This window comes from Rattus norvegicus, chromosome 9 (assembly GCF_036323735.1).
Source record: "Rattus norvegicus strain BN/NHsdMcwi chromosome 9, GRCr8, whole genome shotgun sequence".
NCBI classification, from domain to species: domain Eukaryota; kingdom Metazoa; phylum Chordata; class Mammalia; order Rodentia; family Muridae; genus Rattus; species Rattus norvegicus.
The window spans coordinates 2,247,826-2,267,793 of record NC_086027.1 but is presented as its reverse complement, the minus strand read 5'-3'; the positions used below and the strand labels follow the sequence as shown (position 1 = coordinate 2,267,793).

The window sequence follows — 19,968 nt, the reverse complement described above, 5'->3', positions numbered from 1 at the left end:
CTCCCCAGTCTTGCGATATGTCCCCTTAAATTCCAGGACAGATCCGTGTTCCCTCAGACCCTAGGACAGATTCATGTCCTGAGACCATGGGACAGATTTGTGTCCCTCAGACCACAGAACCGATTCGTGTCTCTCAGGCTCCGGTCTCCACTGTGTCTCACAAACCTGCACCTATCGGGTCCTAGTACTCACTCAATCTGGTCTGAAAGGCCACTGTAAATATCTTCATCACCCAGGGCGCTGTCCTCTGTTGGGAAGGGCCTGAGGAACCAGATGGGCATAAGCAGGGCTGTGGGACAGTGGGCAGTAGCTTCAAGAAGGGGCCAGCCTCACAGCCTTGGCTCTACTCACATGATCCCTTTGTTCTGGGCAATGGGTGTCCATGACAGGGCAGACAGGGTGTAGATGACCTGTGATAAAGATCATAACTGCTCAAAACTCCTTTCCACAACCACCCCTCAGGCTCCCAGCACCTGAGGTTATACAGTGCAGTTAGACATGCCCACCAGACTTTGGGGGGCATAGCCCAGCACCTTCTATATATCCCTGTACCCCAAACAAAATCTCCCCACTATCAGATCTACACAATCACTCAGGCAAGGCAAGGCATTAATTTGTTACATAGGAGAAATGAGGGATCAGAGAGGCAGAAACACACAGCACAAGTCACAGTCGCACAGAAAGTAGAACAGACCCTGAACTTTTTCCCGTTCCCCAAGCCCACACCGGGTAGCATCCTGGAAGGCCAGCCTGGCTCTGCTACCGGCTCCCTAGTAGTCTATGGGCACATGCACAGGCAGGCCCTCAGGTGCGCGTGCACGCACACGCACACACACGCGCACACACACTCATTGGGAATCCAGCTTACCTTTCCAAAGTCCTGCACATCAAAGAGGTCAAAAGCCTCAAAGAGTTCGCTGCGCTTGAGGCCGAATTTCTCACAGCAAGTAGACAGGAAGGTTCGGATGTTCTTAAGACAAAGGAACTATGGGGAAAAGAAATGAAGCTGGGGATACACTACCGAGTGTGCACACACAGACTCTCCTCACTCTCTCCTCTCCCTTTCTCCCTCTCTCCCTCTCTGTCTCTCTCTCTCTCTCTGTCTCTCTGTCTCTGTCTCCCCCGCCTCACACACACACACACACATACACACACACACACAAACACACACACACACACACACACACACACACACACATACCACACAGGCAAACCAGAAAACACAGGTATAAAAAATAAATATATGTGTAAATAAAAACAAAATTGGGCTGGCAGGATGCCTCACCAGCTGAAGGTGCATGCTGTGCAAACCTGGGGACCTGAGTTCAATCCCCAGAACCGACACAAAGATGGACAAGGTGAATGGACTCCTCAAAGTTGTCCTTTCTCCTCTACAAGGGAACTGTGGCATATGCATGTACAGCCACACCCACAATAATGATGGTAATTAACAAAACCTGGCCTGGAATTCACCGTGTAACCTTTGCTAGCATTGAACTTGTATAACCCTCCTGCCTCCGGCTCATGAGTGCTGGGACGTGTCACCATACCCAGCTAGGCAATCTTACATTTTTATTACACATTTCTCTGTGTGACCAAGTGACACATGGAGGTCAGAGGACGACTTGCAGCAGTCAGCACTCTACTCCCACCGTGTGGGTCCAGAGGATCAAACTCGGGCAATTAGGCTTTAAAGCAAACACCTTTACCCCTGAGCCCTCTCTTTGGGCCCCGAAAATGTTATTTTTTAAGATAAGATACTGTTTGTCAAAGTCCTAGAGCAAGTGCAGGGGGTGGTGATGGGACTTATCAGAGGTTGCATGAGGGCGGGGGGGGGGGTAAACTCAAAAAGACACAAAGGCTAGACACATTCTTTATCTCAGGAAGGACCTGGCTGCAGTAGGGTTGAAGATAACCAGAAGTGACTGCATGGAGAGCCCAAACAATTGAGCATCTTGTAGGAATATCGGACTCTGTGCTGAAAAGAAGAGGGTAAGTGCTTAGCCCTAATGAGACGTCGGCATTAACTCCACCCCAGATGAGGCTCGGAGACTGCTGCAAGGGGGGACAGAAAGACCATGAGAGCCAGAGGATGGGGAGAACAGCGGCTGACTTACCTTGACATAGACTGGTAGACGTCCTGGGCCCCACCCTTGCTAAGGAGCTCTTGGCAGCACATAGCTTTGGGGGCAAGAAAACCATGCTCTGCTGAGGGTAAGGTCCTCGGTGGGGCGCCAGTGGATGCCCCCCACACAAGCAGCACTAGCAGGGTATAATGAATTATAAAAAAATGACACGAACTTGGGAGAAACTGTGCTGGGCGGGACACAGGAGAAGGGGGCGGGGTGGATGGAAGTTCGATCATATGTCATCGTATCTATGTATAAAAGCCACAGAAATTAGGGCTAGAGAGACGGCTCAGTGGTTAAGAGCACTTGTGGCTCCTGTAGAGGATCCGGGTTTGGTTCCTTGTACCTGTGTGGTGGCTCACCACCATCATGGCCCAGTTACAGGAGACCTAGTATCCTCTCTGGACATCAGGCAAGTTCATGAGGCACAGACAGACAAACACACAAGACACTCAATCACGTAAAGCAAAACAATTTTTTTTTGCTTTTGTTTTTCATAGACAGGGTTTCTCTGTGTAACAGCTCTGGCTATCTTGGAACTCACTTTGTAGACAAGGCTGGCCTTGAACTCACAGAGATCCACCTGCCTCTGCCTCCCAAGTGCTGGGATTAATTTTTAACATCAAGAATAAAGTAAACCTTTTAAAAGAAAACTGGGCTGTGATCTTTTTTCTTAATTTTTCCATACTTTTTTATCTTAATATTAATTTTTCTTTATCCTTGAGAATTTCATTTATGTATACAATGGAAATATAATGGTGTCCACTCTGTCTACCCTCCCAAGTCTTCCTCAACATGGTCCCCTCACAACTCCATGTCCTTCTTGGTTTTTACAGCCCACTCAGTCCAGTTCGTGCTGCCCATGGGTGTGGAGCATTCACTGGAGAGGGGAATTCCACCAGTAGCTACATCATCTACAAAGAATGATTTGCACCCCTACAAACTGTGTGCTGTCAATGTCAGAGATGGTGGAGCCTACCACCCTCTACCCACCAGTCCATGCTGGGGACGTCTGCCTTGACCGACAGCTGTGGTCAGCTCATGAGAGTTATGGCTATGCACGTACAGAAGACCAGCCATTGACAGCATCCCTCCTGGCATTCTTTCTGCCTCCTCTTCTGAGACATTCTCTGAGCCTTGGAGTAGGGGAAAATGTATTTCAACCATGCCAAGATTAAGCTATAAACTCAATGCAATTCATACTAAAATCATCTTTAAAAATGACCGGGCTTGGCACATGACTCATTAAGATTGTACAGCAAGTCATAGAAGTATAAATACTAAACAAGGTGTTCTGACAATTAAAAAAAATTCATGTGGGGCTGCTGGCCTTGCAAGAGATTAAAAATGATCAGAAATCTTGTGTGTGTGTGTGTGTGTGTGTGTGTGTGTGTGTGTGTGTGTGTGTGTAGGTATGCTGTATGTTCACTCTCTGGTTTATTTACTGAAGCAGTACACCACAGCCCCCCAGTTAGCCTAGGCGGGCTGGCTGTCTCCCCCTCCAGTGCTGGGAATTACAGGTACATTTTTATGTGGGTGCTAGAGACTTACACTCAGGTCCTCAAATGTATATATATAGCAAGCATTTTACCAACTGAGATATCTCTCCTGTCCATAGGAATTATCATCATAAATCTACAGCTATTTCAAAAGTGTGATAACAGCTCCCAGCCTCCAAGATAGCCGTCATGGTGCCCAGCTCCCAGTGTCCGTGAAGAGAACGCAGTAATCTCTCCTACAACCCCTCCCATGCTGAAGCAGCTCACTCTACGTGACTGAGCATTGGTAAATGACAAGGGACCGTTCAAAGCTGGGCACCGTGGCCTTGTGTGCTCTCTGACTTCTTGCTCATTTCACCGCAGCCATGTGACGAGTCTGCCCAATCAGTGCTGTGGAGGAGATCTGAGGTTCTGCATGGCCGAACCACCTGAGAAGTAGATCATCGAATGACTCATCCAATGACCATCAAGTGCCTCGTCCAACATTTGGCTGTGACCTCAAGAGAAACCTCAAGGGTGAACTGCCCTGCTAAACCACTTCAGAATTCTTGACCCAAAAAGCCTATGATAACCATACTATCAAGCTAGGAAGTAATTTGTTGCACATTGATAAGCAGGTAAACGGGGATGCTACAAACACAGGGAGAGCTTGTCTACAGTATCTGGAAATGCAGTGATAGAGCCTTCCAAAGAGCTTGACCTGGTGTGAGCCCTCAGTATCTAGAAATTATTGTCATTGTCATCAGTCATGAACATCACCATCATCATCATCATGACCTGTACCATCATCATCGATACCACCATCACCATTACCATCATCATCACCATTATCACTGTCACCATCACTATCACCACCACCACCATCATCACCATCATCACCACTATCACCTTCTCCACTGCCATCATCACACTCATCACCACAATGTGCACAGTTCTCCATCAACCTACACATTCCAATGTCTAAGCCTCTACTAATGAATGCATGGTATTAATCACACCATGTCGTAACCGTCTGAACTGATGATGGGGTCCCAGTAAACTCATCCATCACACGATGGCGAAGATCATTTCTCAGCAACCATCGCTCCCCAGCTCCTGGACCCAGTGGCATCAGTGTAAAATGATAGAAGGGTGTGGCCATCAACTCATTACAAACCTATTGTTAGCCCCAGTAGGGGCTAACATCCATTGCCTAGAGAGGCTGTAACTGTCCTGTGTCTAAGACTTTGCATGTGTACGTGACTGTGCATGTTATGTGTATTAGTACATACATGCAAGCATGTGAGAAGTCAGAGGACAAGCTCAAGCATTGAACTCAACTTACACCTTGCTAGAGACAGAGTTTCTTTGTTGTCCTATGCCTGTGAGCCTCTAGGGACTCCCCTGTCTCCGAGTCCCATCGCATCACAGGATGCCTCACTTCCCTCCTGGCTTTCCACTGGATTGTAGGAAACAAAGCTCCAGTCTGCACACTAACCAGCACACTTTCTTCTTCAAACCATCGCTCTACAGTCCTTCTTTCTGTTTGTGAGAGAGGCTGTTATACAGCCCAGGATGGCCTCAGATTCACGGCATGGCCAAGGATAAGGATGTAGTCCTGTACTCTTGGTTGGCTGGGGATGACAGGAGTTCACCCCCAGGTTGGGTGGGTGCTGTGCCTGGTACCCAGGACTCTGTGCACACTGGACAAATGTTCTACCCACTGAGCCATAGCCCCAGCTTTAGAGTATACTTTGAGCTATCTTGGATTGTCGGCCAAGTGGAGCTCGATCCTCGTGTATAACTCTGCACCATCAAAAGCCCACAGACAACTAACTGGTCCACTTGTAACAACCCTACATGACACTTCACCATTATCTAAGGACCACAGGTCACTCAAGGGCTTGCTCTTAGATTTGGACAACTATTTAAGACCTGGGGCTAGGGATAGAGCTCAAGAGAAGCTGTTGTGTTGAAGGAGGGGGGGAGTCACACTAGGATCCCCTCCTCGCTGGGGATTTGTAAGCAGCTAACAGCTTCCAGGGAAGAGAGAGGTATTTTCCTCAATGTTGCAGTCACTGGTACATGGGCCCCTCGCCCCAACTCCTGTCAGAAACTCTTAACTCAACTCATGGGGTCAAAAAAAAAAAAAACCAGAAAAGATTCCAAAGGAGAAGCAAGTAGAGCAGCCATGATCAAAACCCATACATACACGGACCAAAGGCCAATGCATTCTGATTTCTAAGTTACTGAAGGTCAGAGAGACAACTCGGTCCTAAAGCAAGGGCCTGGGTTCAATACCTAAAACCCTCAAGAATGTCCAGGAGTGCTGACACTGTCCAGCAATCCATCTTGCAGAGGACCCAAGTTTGGCTCCCAGCCCATATCACAAACAACTGTGACTCCAACTCTGGGTCATCCAATGCCCTCTTCTGGCTTCCTCCGGCATCTGCACCCATGTACACAGACACACACACACACACACACACACACAGACACACACACGCGCATGCACACACACACACACGCACGCACGCACACACACACACACACACGCACGCACGCACACATACACACACACACACACGCACGCACACATACACACACACATGCATGCACACACACATGTACACACACACGCACATGCACACACACTTAATTGTAATAAGAAACACATGCACAGGTGAAAGACAAAGTGACTAAACAAAGGACGTCTGTCTGACAGGTGGGAAAACTGAGGCTTCTCAAAGGGACATCACCTGCCAGAGTCACACATGCAGAAGCAGGAATGTGGGGAAACACACAGAACTAAGCCCCTGGCTCCATGAACTACACTGAGCCATCACAGCCAGGCCGCAGAGGGACAGAGTAGGTACCAGCACATCACAGGAATTATATATACCACTCGGAAGTCCTGTGGGCCCTGGACTAATCCTAGACAGGCAGACAGGACTGGCAGGCCAACACCAGAGGTGAAGCTAAGGCTAAGGCCACTGGGCTAAGAAAGGAAATCCCCTCCTAACTTCAGAGGATCAGCTGAGCTTTGAGACTGCCTTCCCTCAAGTCACATGACCCCTCCAAAGGTAGTATGATTCATAACTCCTTCCACTACTTTAGAGTAGCTGGTTAGAGCGAGGGCTCCTTCAGAAAGCAGTGTCAGGGGTTGGGGATTTAGCTCAGTGGTAGAGCGCTTGCCTAGGAAGCACAAGGCTCTGGGTTCGGTCCCCAGCTCCAAAAAAAAAAAAAAAAAAAAAAAAAAAAAAAAAAAAAAAGAACCAGAAAGCAGTGACTGCGGTTAGACCACCAGAAGAACTTCCCGGTATCATGAGACATGTAAAAAGATGATGAGGGACAGGAAGCTGCAGGAGGCACGTGGAAGGAGAACTCTTCCTTGTTTTGTGGAGACAACCCCTCTGCTGCCCTTATTCTCCAGCACAAGAGGACCATGCACTAGATGAGCAGCAAGGCCTCAGGCAAATCAGTAGCCAGGCTCTGTGGTCAAGCAGGAAGTTGGCTTTTGGTGCCTCTGCCCAAACTAGAGAGAATTCTGCTCAAGGAAGTAGCAGTCAGGTCAGAGGGCTCTGTTGGGGGCTGGGAGAAAGCCACCCAGACTCAACAAAAATTCTGTCTTCTGTGCTTTCCACACCCACAACCCAAACCCAGGAGATGGCCGGAAACAGGAAATGCCTGTTACCAGGCTTGACTGGGGAAGATAGAAAGGGGTGTAAGGATGGCTCTCGCCTTCCTTCAGCCCTGTAATCGTTCATGTCCTGCTGGCTCACTGAGGCTTCCCAGAGGGTGGCCATGCTGTCTGTCCTGTCCAGAGCTTTGAACTGAGGAACTGATGACCCTCTCTTCACCATGAGTCTAAAGCATTCTGGGAGTCAGGCTGCCTCTTCTCTCCCTGTCACCTCATACCCCAGCAAGCCCTCAGCAACTAGGTGTCTGGTGGCTCCCTGCTGAAGTTGGTAAACAGGGGACCTTGGAAGGTCATCATGCCTTGGGTTCTCCGACCAAAATTCAGGAATGAAATCCCAGTGTGGTGGTGTATGTCTGTAAACTCAGAAGATGAGGCAGAGGATGGCTAAAGTCTGAGGTAAGCACGGACTACAGAGTGAGCTCCAGGTTGGCCAGGGTACCACAAAAACGGGTGGGAAACGAGGGGCAGGGGAGAAGATTGTGGACAGGAGAGAAGGCAAGGGGAGAGAGAAGAGGGTGTTGTGTAGCAATTTCCCTCAAGATGAAACCTTCTACCTTGGAAGGAAGCTCATTAAGACACAGGATGTGCTAAGGGGAGGTGCAACATTCTATCCTACGGAAAAGTCCGTTAGGCTCGGGAAAGAAGTAGGAAGTCCCTGAAACAGACTAGATGCTCTAGGCTCTGCCCTCCCCAAGCACAAACTGTAAGGACTACTGGTGACCATTCCCAGACAAGCTCAACTGCCCAGAAGAGGTTCAGACAAGACAAGGCATCTGGAAGAGACAACTGCCCCGCTGCGGAGCTGTCCGCAGGCAGCTTCCACCAATCACCATCCTTGCCAAGCTTTGGTGATACAGCTGTATTTAAGCCATTTCCAGGGCTGGGGATTTAGCTCAGTGGTAGAGCGCTTACCTAGGAAGCGCAAGGCCCTGGGTTCAGTCCCCAGCTCCGAAAAAAAGAACCAAAAAAAAAAAAAAAGCCATTTCCATTCCTGTTAAGTGACCCCTGACCCACGTTCCTATATGTCACCCAGTGACACGTGCTTCACCAAGTTGGAGTTTGGTGGTATCCTTGCTTTTCCTAGATGTCGGCCCTGTCTGGGGTGAGTAGACATGAGTTCACATCTCCCCCAGAAGACAAAATATTATTCATACAATAAAGATGATGGAATAGAAGGGAAGGAGAGGGACAAATATGGAGGGGTTGGAAGAAGAACGGAGAGAGGGAAGAAAAGGAAAGAGGAAAAGAGGGAGAGAAGGAGAAAGCCCGAGAAACAGAGAGAAAAAGGAGATTCTACCTCTCCACTTCAGAGCTGAGCACCAACACAAAGCCTGACCCCAAAACCCAGTCATGAATTGACTCAGCGGGCATATATTAAGCATTTACTGTTTACCCAGTACTGAGACCCAGGAATGGATCAGGAAAACAGGGCCCTGATGCCACGGTGCTCTGGATACCAGCTGGTGACAGTGTTGGTGAGTATGGGTAGGAAGTACAGACAGCTGAGGTGTGCAGTAACAAGGACAACGAACTGTACAGCCGTGGGGTGGCAGAAGGGAAGGAAGGCTCAGCTGGCAGCCACAGTAAGTCAGAGAGACGATGGCCAGTGTGGAGATGGCCAGTGTAGGGAAGAGTGTTGGACAGCATGACCTTCAACGGGACAGTTGCATCCACTTTGAAAAGAGTCTCCCGACATCTACAGTGACACACACAAAGCTGTGCAACCTGGACTCCTGATGAGCAGCTCTACTCAAAAAAGTAAAAACACCTAAGGGCTGGGATGGGACTCAGGGTGGGAAGCCCCTGCCTAGAATCCCCCAGCGATAGGCTGTGCGGATGCATGACTGCAGGAACCAGAGAGGCCGAAGATGTGCACTGGAGCCCCTGAAGCTGAGTTACAGATGTTGGGAGCTGCCTCACGTGGGTGCCGGGAACTGAACTTGGGCCCTCAGCAAGAGCAGCCAGCGCTCTTAACCCCTGAGCCATCTCTTCGACCTCAGCTAGGTTTTTAGAGACAAAGTCTCTTTCTCAACCTTGAGTTGGCCCACTGGACTAGGCTGGGTGGTCAGAGATCAATATTCTCACTGTAAAGAGTCCAGACAGATTCTATCATATCTGGTCAACTCAGGTCCTCATGACTGCGGCTTTATCCAGATGATGGGGATCTGACAGGCCCCACACCCCTGTTTTACAAAGAACAGCTACTCCCGATCCTCTGTATCTGCAAGTGGATTGTTTTCAGGACCCTGCCCTCATCCCCAAGTTAAAAAAAAAAAAAAACAAATGAAACAGGCATCGCCATACCTTTTAGACCCTTCCATATGCTGGGGCAGTCTGCCACAAACCTGCATATTAGACCCTTCTATGTGCTGGGGCAGTCTGCCACAAACCTGCATATTAGACCCTTCTATGTGCTGGGGCAGTCTGCCACAAACCTGCATATCCCCCCAGAGACTGAAGCCACCCATGGTGACTTCTCTCAGCTGATAGAATGGAAGGACTGTGGAGAGAGCTGAGGATTGAGGGCTGCAAAGCAGACGATCTGTGGTGACCAACACAGGCTGGAGTCCCCTCCCCAGGGCTTCCACTCAGTTTGCTGTGCATGCAGAAGCCAGAGAACAAGCTAGAAGGCTCTTCTTCAGGAGCCATTCACCTTGTGTTTTGTTTGAGACAGAGTCTCTCACTGGCCTGGAGCTCATAGATTTCCTGAGCTTTGAAGCCCAGAATGCTGAGGATTTGAACTCAGGTCCTACTGCTTGCAAGGCAAGCTCTTTACTAGTTGAGCCATGATTGGTTAAACTCAGACATGGCACAGTCAGATATGGGGGAAGAAATGAATTGGACATTGCGTGCATACGTGTGTGTGTGTGTGTGTGTGTGTGTGTGTGTGTGTGTGTGTACATCATTCTTGCACCATGTGGGATCTAGGGATCAAACTCAGGTGGTCAAGCTTGCCAGCAAGTGTTACCCACTGAGCCATCTCACTAGCTCTCATCTAAGTCTCTGTCTCTCTGTGTCTCTCTCCCACTCCCTCTCCCTCTCCAGAGGGGTGGGGGGAGAGAGAGAATATCACCCTCTCTAAGGCACAGATGCATGCACCTTTTTTTCCAGGTGTGCACCCCATACCCAGATCTGATAGCACTGAGTAACAATTGCTGAATCAACAAAGAGATGACTGGCTCAATGGGAGCCTCCTACTTGTTCCCTGCCAGGAGCAGTTTTGAATCCCCTGTGGCTCTAAGAAAGATTGATTTGCATAGAAGCCGTATATATTTCCCTCCGCCTTGTTTTATTATCAGAAAGACAGGAATATGAACAAAGAGAGTGTTTTGCATCACTTATCAATGGTGGCTTCATTCCCTCTCATTACCATACACTCGCCCCTTGTTCCTCTGAAGGCTTTGTGGTCCTTTACAGACTGCTGCTTTTAGGAGACAGAGCACAGTGAACTGTCACTACTTCCTGCCTTCTTCCCTCCTTCTGCTTTCTATTTAAATTAAATTTAGTCGTGTGTGTGTGTGTGTGTGTGTGTGTGTGTGTGTGTGTTTGTGTGTGTGTGTGTACATATGAGTGTACTGTGCATATGTGTATATGAGTGTGTGTGTGCACTCGTGTATGTGTGCACACAAACGTGTGTGTGCCAGAAGTCAGCATTGGGGATCTTCCTTCCTTGATTGAGCTCCATTTTATTTTTATTTTAAAAACATCCTTGGCTGCACAGCGAGTTCAAGGGCAACCTGGGCTACATAAGATTCTGTCTGAAGAATTTTTTTATATAAATTATGCTGTACTCAGCTTGCACAGGTTGTAATGTCATCATTCCCTAAATAATAGAGTGTGTGGTTCCTTCCATAGCATTCTGCCCGCTGTGGAGACTCACCTACAGATGATGTAAAAGCCAAGGGAGGATGCAAGTAGAATATATCAAAATAACACACCATTTTCTACAAGCAATCAAATCGTAGGCTGATACTGGAACCAATGAAGCTAGTCTCTCATGTACCAAGGAACTACATATGGCTTGTCAGAAGGTTGTGGGCACCACAGGAGAAAATATATAAAAAAGAATTAGGTGTGGTTAGGGTGACTCAGTGGGTAGAGCACTTGCTGTGCAAGCACAAGGACATGAGTTCAAATCCAACAGGATTCCAGTAGGACAAGAGCAGGATGTAGTGGTGACACTTGTAATCTCAGCACTGGGGTGAGCATGTGGTGCAAACAGGAGGATTCTTGGGTATCACAAGCCAGCCTCAAAAAGATGGTGGGGTTAGAGAGCTGGCAAAATGATTAAGAGCATGTAGTGTTTCTTAGAGGACCCAAGTTCAGTTCCAGCAGCCAACTCCACTGATAACTTCAGCTCCACGGTGTGCAGCACCTCAGGCTTTTTCTGGCTTCTACACACAAGTGTGGTGTCCTCACCGACAAGTGCTCACAATTGGAAACCTTAAAAAAAATCTTTTAAATGCAGAAGAAGAGCACTTGGGGAATACACCCATCATTGACCTCTGGCCTCCACAGGCTTGTGTACAAACATGCACACATATGGGAGCACACGACACACAAGGAAAAAGTGGATTAAGCAGTGCATGAAAGGTGGGAGTTCAGTGAGGTGTTGAGAGACTGATCTTTAAGCAAAGGCTCGGAGGAGGTGAGAGGGCAACCAGGTGGAAACTGACAAGAGCACTGTTCCAGACAGGAAACAGCCAGCGCAAAAAATCTAAGGCAGAACCATGATAGGTGTGTTGAAGGAAAGGCTAAGAGGCCTGTGGCTGGAATAAACCCCCCAGACGAGGGTGGAGGGGCAATTGAACCAGATGTCTGAGGAAACAAAACTAGGGCCTGTGAAACAAACATAACGTTTGTGATTGTCACAAGACCCAACCTTGACATTTGTCCTTGAGAGGACAACAATAAGGACTGAATGACTCGATTTCCAGTGAGGGGCTGAGGGTGTGGCCAGGGTGGAACCCTGCCTAGAAACCCCCAGTGAGGGGCTGGGGGCGTGGTCAAGATAGAAGCATGCCTAGAATCCCCCAGTGAGGGGCTGGGGTGTGGTCAATGTGGAGCCCTGCCTAGAAACCCCCAGTGAGGGGCTGGGGGCGTGGTCAGGATGGAAGCATGCCTAGAATCCCCCAGTGAGGGGCTGGGGTGTGGTCAAGGTGGAGCCCTGCCTAGAAACCCCCAGTGAGGGGCTGGGGGCGTGGTCAGGATGGAAGCATGCCTAGAATCCCCCAGTGAGGGGCTGGGGGCGTGGTCAGGATGGAAGCATGCCTAGAATCCCCCAGTGAGGGGCTGGGGGCGTGGTCAGGATGGAAGCATGCCTAGAATCCCCCAGTGAGGGGCTGGGGGCGTGGTCAGGATGGAAGCATGCCTAGAATCCCCCAGTGAGGGGCTGGTGGAAGTTCTCAGAGGTAGAGCACTGGTCTAGTTCAGGAAGTCCTAAGTTCCACTGCAGCTGAGACAAAGAGAGATATAAATAGGGAACTGAGTCGTGGAGATTTTCAGTAACTTCCTGTAATGTTTAGTGTCATCAACTTGACTGGATATGGGGTTAGGTAGGAGCCAATCCTCCAATTACACCTGTGAGAGATTATTTAACCTCTGTACCTGCCTGTGAGGTCTAGATTGGGTTAGTTGAGGTGGAAAGACACAACTGTAACTGTAGGTCTGCAATCCTATAGGCTGGGGTCCTGGGCTGAGAGAAAAGGAGAGAGTGAGAGTCAAACACCAAAGTCCATCTCTGCTTCCGGACAGTGATACAGTTTGTGGCCAGCTGCCTCACTCCTTCCACCAGACCTTCCCCACCATGGTAGACGGTAGCCTGGAACTTTGAGCCTGACAAACACTGGAAAACTGTCCCATCATCTCTGGAATCTGAACATGTGGCCGTCAACGGATGGCACTGTTTGGCAAGGTTTAGATGTGGTGGCCCTGTTAGTCTGTCTCTGGAGGTGGTTCACAGCACTGGTGTTTGCTCTCTCTGCTTCCCGCTTGCTGTTCAAGATGGGAGCTCCCAGCTCTTTCTGCCACATGACTCCCACCTTGATGGTGACACACTCTTATCCCTGTATAACCATAACCTCTAATGAACTCTTCTATAAGTTGCCTTGGCAACTTATCCCAGCAATAGGGAAGTAACTATGACACTTCTCCAAGATCCTGCAGCTGGAATTAGAAATCAGAGCATAGCAGGTCTCTAGCCTCAGGGCCTCAAATCTCGTCCAACTGAGCCTGAATTAAAGTCTTGGAGGTGAGGTCCTGTTCACCGTGGGATCTTCACAGCATCCTTGGCTTGATCACACACTGTAAATAGCAACAACTTCCCAGTCTTCCTGGAGATAGCAATGAGCCCAGGCACCGCCAACGCCCCACCCCCCTCACACTCGCCTGGACCTGGGGTTAAGACTACATGCTGCTTCTGGGCCTTAGTATGTAGAGCACTCGCCCTGCATTCACAAGGCCCTGGGTTCCATCTCCAGCAGCCTGTATACCAGGTGGTACACGTGTACCATCCAGCGCTCAGGAAGTGAAGTGTTGTACAGGACTGTCATCTGAACCCAACTGCCACCACCTCCACGAGCTCGGCTCCGCTTCCTACAAAAGATCACTGCAGCTGGGCCTGGACGGAGGAGGGCCGGAAGGGAGCATCAGACCCTGACCTGAGTGTCCAGCCATTCTCCGTAGGCCACTGTGCACAACTCGCCCTAACCGAGTGTGGCCTCCGGGTCTGGGGAGGTGATTCAGTACACAGCGTGGGAAGGGCTCCATCTGCACAGCCATAGCCATAGCAAAGCCACCGTCCACAAGGAGTGCAGACCTTCCGGTTTGGCTGTTCCGGGGTCATTCTCCTGCCCACAACTGCCTGAATTCCTAGTTGCTGTTTGCATGCACGCACTCAGGGAGGCTCATAAGTGACAGGAAAATTCAAAAGGAGAGTGCCTCCCAGCAAGGGACAGTGTTGGGGGTTTCATTTCCACGAATCTTTACATTTCGGTCACGCAAATGGATCATTTCACCAAACACCTGGCTATGCGAAAGCTCCTGCTGTGTTCCCTGACATCCAGACACTGACACCCTGCGTTCCATCTATACTGCACTATGTACCTGTGTTTCCACACTGCTGTCTCGTGTGTGTGTGCTCACGCATGTGCGCGTGTGCATGTGCATGCAGAGGGCAGATGTGGACATCAGGTGTTCTGCTCTATCAGTCTCTGTCTGGTTGGGACAGGGTCTCTAACTGAACCTGTAGCTAGCCCACAGGGTTTGCAGGGAGGGCCTCACCTTGCTTTTTAATGTATGTGCAAATGCTATATCCAAGTCACTAGACCCAAGCCAATTGCTATGTTAGTTTCTATTTCCAGTTCAGACATGCCAACTCAGGGCTATGCCCATGACAACCGGTACAGCTCATGCCCGTCTGCATGGTTTTCTGGGGCTGGGGGCTTGTCAATGTGTTATACACCAATTCCTGCTTCTCCTGGAGTATATTGAGTCTGGAATCCTGCTGGGCCTTTCCCAAAACTTATCTCTTTCTCCTCAGACCAGAGTTCCACATGGAGGACTGCACAGACCCACAGAGGAGGGAAGCATACGATTGTGATGTCTGAAGCCTCTGTTTCTAACCATGATGTCATCAGCCTTTTTGTGGGTCTTAGACCTCATGGGCCCTGGCCAGTCTGAAAATGCTCTACTCAGACCTCCAACACCAGTGCAAACAGCTGGAAAGTCACTGCCCTGAGCACATGGATACCTGCCTGCCACTACATACCTCAGGACCTTTGAATGGGCAGCACACACACACACACACACACACACACACACACACACACACACCTGGGTCACTACCCACACATCCACAAGGCTCCCCTTCACCAACCCCAGGTGTCTGCTCTAGTCTAGTGAGGTTTCCTAGACTCCTTACTCAAAAATGCATAGCTTTCTTCAAAGTATGAGCCACCTCCTGAAAGTGTACCCTGTCCCTATTGTCTCGTTGGTGCATTTCCTTCCTTTAGGATATAGTGGGATAAGAAATGAGCATGTGTGTCCCACTCCCATAGTCCCCAGCACCAAGGGCAGGGCTTTCCCTGAACAGTCACTGTTTGATGGATGGGTAGAGAGTAGGTGGGTGGATAAATGAATAAATGAATAGAACAAGTGGATCAATAGATTTGGTGGGTAAGTGGATGGATGAGTGGATGGACAGGTAGACGGGTGATGAGTGGATGGGTGGGTAGATGGATGGATGGGTGGGTGGGTGGATGGATGGGTGGATGGGTGGGTGGGTGGATGGATGGATGGATGAGTGGATGGATGGGTGGGTGGGTGGATGGGTGGGTGGGTAGATGGATGGATGGATGGGTGGGTGGGTGGATGGATGGATGAGTGGATGGATGGGTGGGTGGGTGGGTGGGTGGTTGGATGGGTGGATGGGTAGATGGATGGATGGATGGATGGATGGGTGGGTGGATGGGTGGATGGATGGATGGATGGATGGATGGATGGATGGATGGATGGGTGGGTGGATGGGTGGGTAGATGGATGGATGGGTGGATGGGTGGATGGATGGATGGATGGATGGATGGATGGATGGATGGATGGAGAGATGAAGGGAAGGAGAGAGGGGCGAGGGAGGAGAGCATAAAGTGGGATTTTCAGCACCACATGTATAAAGTGAGTACAAGACCATCCTGAGGTATGGTTGATGGGGAAGTTTTGTTGTAGCTATGAGGAAGAATACAGCCAGAATCACCTATGAGCATACAGCGCATGGAGAGAAAGTAGTAGACTGAGCATAGCCAGCAGAACAGACCAGGCTTGCTGGGAGGGGGAAGAGCAAGCGAGGAGGGCGGGCCAAGAGATGGGACCAAGAGTGCAGAGAGCACATGGTCAACATGGCAGGGTTCTATAGGAAGAGGAAACTGGGAAGGCAACCCCCTAAGCTGGTGATGTGTAGGGAGGAGAGTGGGGTAAGAAGTCTAAACACCAGCATGTGCTTTGGTGTGCTAATAGGCACTGTGGTAAGCCATTTGCCCCAAGTTTCTTTTGAACCTGATAGCTGGCTGGCTGGCTGGCTGGCTGGCTGGCTGGATGGATGGATGGATGGATGATGGATGGATGGATGGAAGGTGGATGGATGGACAGACAGATGGAAGGGTGAATGAGTGGATAGAAGGATGCATAGATGGGTGGGTAGATGAGTGGGTGCGTGGTATATAGATTATTTCCTCCATATTTCCTCAACAAAGGAGAGAGATAAGGAAAGGAAGAAACTAGTCTTCTCATTCCAATCTCTACAACTTTATCTCTGCTGTTTCCCAGTCCATGGCTTTTTCTTTTTCTTTCTGCCCTCCCTATCCCATGGGCCACTCTGTTCCTGGCTTAATTCTGCTAACAAATGCCTCAGAGGCCCAGAGGGGACATCCATAAGGTATTTCCTCTGGCATACCCATTGGTTCTCTCTCTCTCTCTCTCTCTCTCTCTCTCTCTCTCTCTGTCTGTCTGTCTTTCTCTCTCTCTCTCTCTCTCTCTCACACACACACACACACACACACACACACACACACACACACCTCCACCAGATGTAGAATTCCCTAAGAAGTCAGAAAGACCAGAGGCTAGAGAGAAGGTGGTGGGGAAGATTACAGTGAACATTGGCCCAGCCTGAGGCTTCACACAACTGAGCATAGGGAGCCGGAACAAAGAGAAAACTCCTACTGATTCTTCAAAACCCAGCTTAAATATCCCCTCTTGTATAAGTCCTAATTCTCCCAAGCAGTGTTTTTCTTACATTCTTAGAGCACAAGGGCCTGAGATGCATCTTCTTCTGTCTCCTTGAGTTTAAGAATTCTTTGGGGGCCAGAGCCAAGTTCCCAGCATTGGCTGACACATACTAGGACTGTCATTGGAACACAGCTGGTCCTCTGGGGACTAACACCATGCACACTTGCCCTTCAGAAAATCAGCCTTGGCTATGATACACAGGGATGGAAGTTCATCCTTAACTCTAACTGTTTTCCCAAGAGCTGCGATTGCCACATCGTAGGGCACCTCCAGTCCCGCCAGAGCTGGGGCCCAAGAGTCCCATGACTACTTCCCCAAGCCCTTGAAGCTACTGGAGTTCAGGCAAATGTAAGCAAATCTCTGCTGACCTGCAGCCAGGAAGAGGGAAAGTCCGCGGGGGACAGGGGCTGCTCTTCCCTACTTCCTCCAGGGAACTTGCAACAGCTTGGGGGATTGCTGCCTCACTGACAACCCCAGAAATATCCTAGAGACCCCAGCAGGCCATTCTTAAAGTAACTTCCTCCTTCAACTCCATCGGATCCCTCACATGAGGGAAAAGACCAGGCTCCAGTCCCGTTGACCATCATTTCCAAGGACAGCCTCCTGGGACTTGTACAAACAGGCTGTGCAGGACTGGCAGTCTGAGGGCAAGAGGACAGATGTCACTTACACCAAGGCTGTGTCCTTCAGAGCCCAGGGCAAGGCCATGTTCCCTTAGATATGACTATGTCCTTCACACCCCATGGTAAAGCTTTGTGTCCCTTTAACTTGAACCTATACTTCCATTTCTAGGGCTATCAGGCCCCCCAAAACCCCAGCATCCCTGGGAAAGCAGACAAGAGAATACAAAGCCACCAGTCACCTTTCACCACCACCTTAGCCACATTCAAATAAGGATTTGAATACATTTCCTAAGCTCACCAGGGCATAGTCTGACCATGCCTCCGTCCACCTGAAGCATGGAGAATGCAGAAAGTCGGGGTCACCCAGGACCTTTTTAGGATCCTAGGCCTGGGCCCTGCATTCAATGGGCCCTTCATGAAATGGATAGAGTTAGGATGCCACGGGGTCTCACATTGCAGCCCCCAGCGCTCCATGCCACACAGCACAAAGGCACGACAGGAAATGGAGGTGAAGGAAGATGTGAGGAGGAAGGAGTGGGGGGGGGGGGAGAGACAAAAGAGGCGGAAGAGGAGGAGCCACCCACGGTGGAGGAGAAACTGAAGGCCTCTTTCTTCAATGCTTGAATCTGGTGCTCCAACCTCATGCACCCTCTTGGCTAACTACAAGGAGGCCTCTTAGGACCCCTTAATTTAAATGGATCTAAACAGAGTCAGCTGGGGATTAGGGAAATTTCCCAGGACAGACACAAGGCAACCAAGAGTCTACAAACCTACCCAGAGCTCTGTTCTGCTCAACACCTCCCCTTAGCCAGAGCCAGACCTCCCCATCTCCATCCAGCCATGCCCTGCCATCACCCGGCAGACTTACCTGGGACATCTGGGGCCACAAGTTAACTTCCCGCAGATTGATGGCGTGGGGGAGCAGGTTGTTAAGCAGTTGACACAGGAGGACACCATCCCGCAGTGCCTGTGCCAGCTCACACACCTGGGCCCCCTCCCAGGTCACACGGTGGCTGGGAGGCAGCACCCGACACTGGATCAGCCAGTGGGTGCACTGTCGCCAGAGCTCCATAGTGGCTGCCTGCCTCTCCCTTGGCCCCTCGGGGAGGCCCCGTGCACCCTCGTTCCTTCACCACCGCTGCTGCCTGCCCCAGTGGGGACAACTACAACACCACTTCCTCTTCTATGACTGTAACTGTCGCCCCGGGGTGGGGGTGGGGAGGAGCCGTGGGGCGGAGGGGAGCATCTGCAGTTCCACCCTCACACCTTCCCCTCACTAGTGTGACCTTCCCCTTCTCCACCCACATTGAGCAGACCTGGGCACCTGCACTACCTCATCCAGCTGTAGGCACATAGGCTGTCACCTCCTCTGTCTTCTCCTGGTCCCCTGTCTATGGCCCTGTTCTCTCACAGTCTGTTGCCCCTGCAGCAGCCAAAGGGGACCATTGAACACTGAGTCAGGTCTCGACTATTCTTCCACCACCCATAACCTTTCTGGATCCACCTTCCTTCTTCCACAGGGTCAAAACCCAAGTTCACCCTGCCCCACCCCCGCCAGCCTCTTCTCTCTCTGTCCTTCACTCCCTCCTGCCCCAGAGCCTTTGCACTTGTACCCACCACACTAATTCACTCCGTCGTTTCCTATGTCACTGACTACTGAGTGCTCAGCCATGCGTGGAACATCTCCGCTGCCACCCCAAGGCTTGGAAGAAGGGATAGAAAGTAGGTAAGAGTAGGGGGGGGGGGTTGGGGATTTAGCTCAGTGGTAGAGCGCTTGCCTAGGAAGCTCAAGGCCCTGGGTTCGGTCCCCAGATCAAAAAAAAAAAAAAAAAAAAAAAAAAAAGAGAGAGAGTAGGGTGGGGGATGAAGCGCTGTCTCCATGCCATGCCATGGCCACTGTGCTCATGAACTCAGTGCAGTTGTGGTGGCAGCACAAGATCAAACCAGGAAGGAGCCAACTGCCCACAGGCAGCAGTAATGGGCGCAGCGCGTTAAAAAAGAGCAAGTAAGTGGGGACAAGGTAGAGAGTCCACTCTCATCGGGAGTGCTTGGGGAAAGTCAGAGGGGGGGGCTGACGGTGGGAAGAACCAAGATAGCCTGTTAACATGTAGGAAATTACCAACGGATATAACTATAGTAAAATTAGAAAATATATTCTACTTTAAAGGCCATTTTTTACTTTTATTACATTTTATTTTCTCACTTTGTGTGTGTGTTGTGTGTTGTATGTGTGTATGTGTGAATGTACATGTGGGGCA

At 50.1% G+C, this 19,968-nt stretch overlaps 1 protein-coding gene across 2 annotated transcripts in view; it reads right to left on the bottom strand.

The window, feature by feature from the left end:
• Vav1 (vav guanine nucleotide exchange factor 1) overlaps positions 1 to 18,938 on the bottom strand; it is a 47,050-nt gene extending 28,112 nt beyond the window's left edge. Inside the window, exons 1-4 of one of the 2 annotated variants that reach the window (XM_063266662.1) lie at positions 18,579 to 18,938; positions 869 to 985; positions 352 to 410; positions 193 to 261 (exon numbers count right to left, since the gene is read on the bottom strand). In XM_063266662.1, the coding sequence (XP_063122732.1) occupies positions 193 to 261; positions 352 to 410; positions 869 to 985; positions 18,579 to 18,782 (449 nt within the window). In that variant the 5' untranslated portion in view covers positions 18,783 to 18,938. The remainder of the gene's footprint in view (positions 1 to 192; positions 262 to 351; positions 411 to 868; positions 986 to 18,578) is intronic. The other variant, NM_012759.2, reaches the window with a different exon arrangement.
• Positions 18,939 to 19,968: the final 1,030 nt, after the last annotated feature.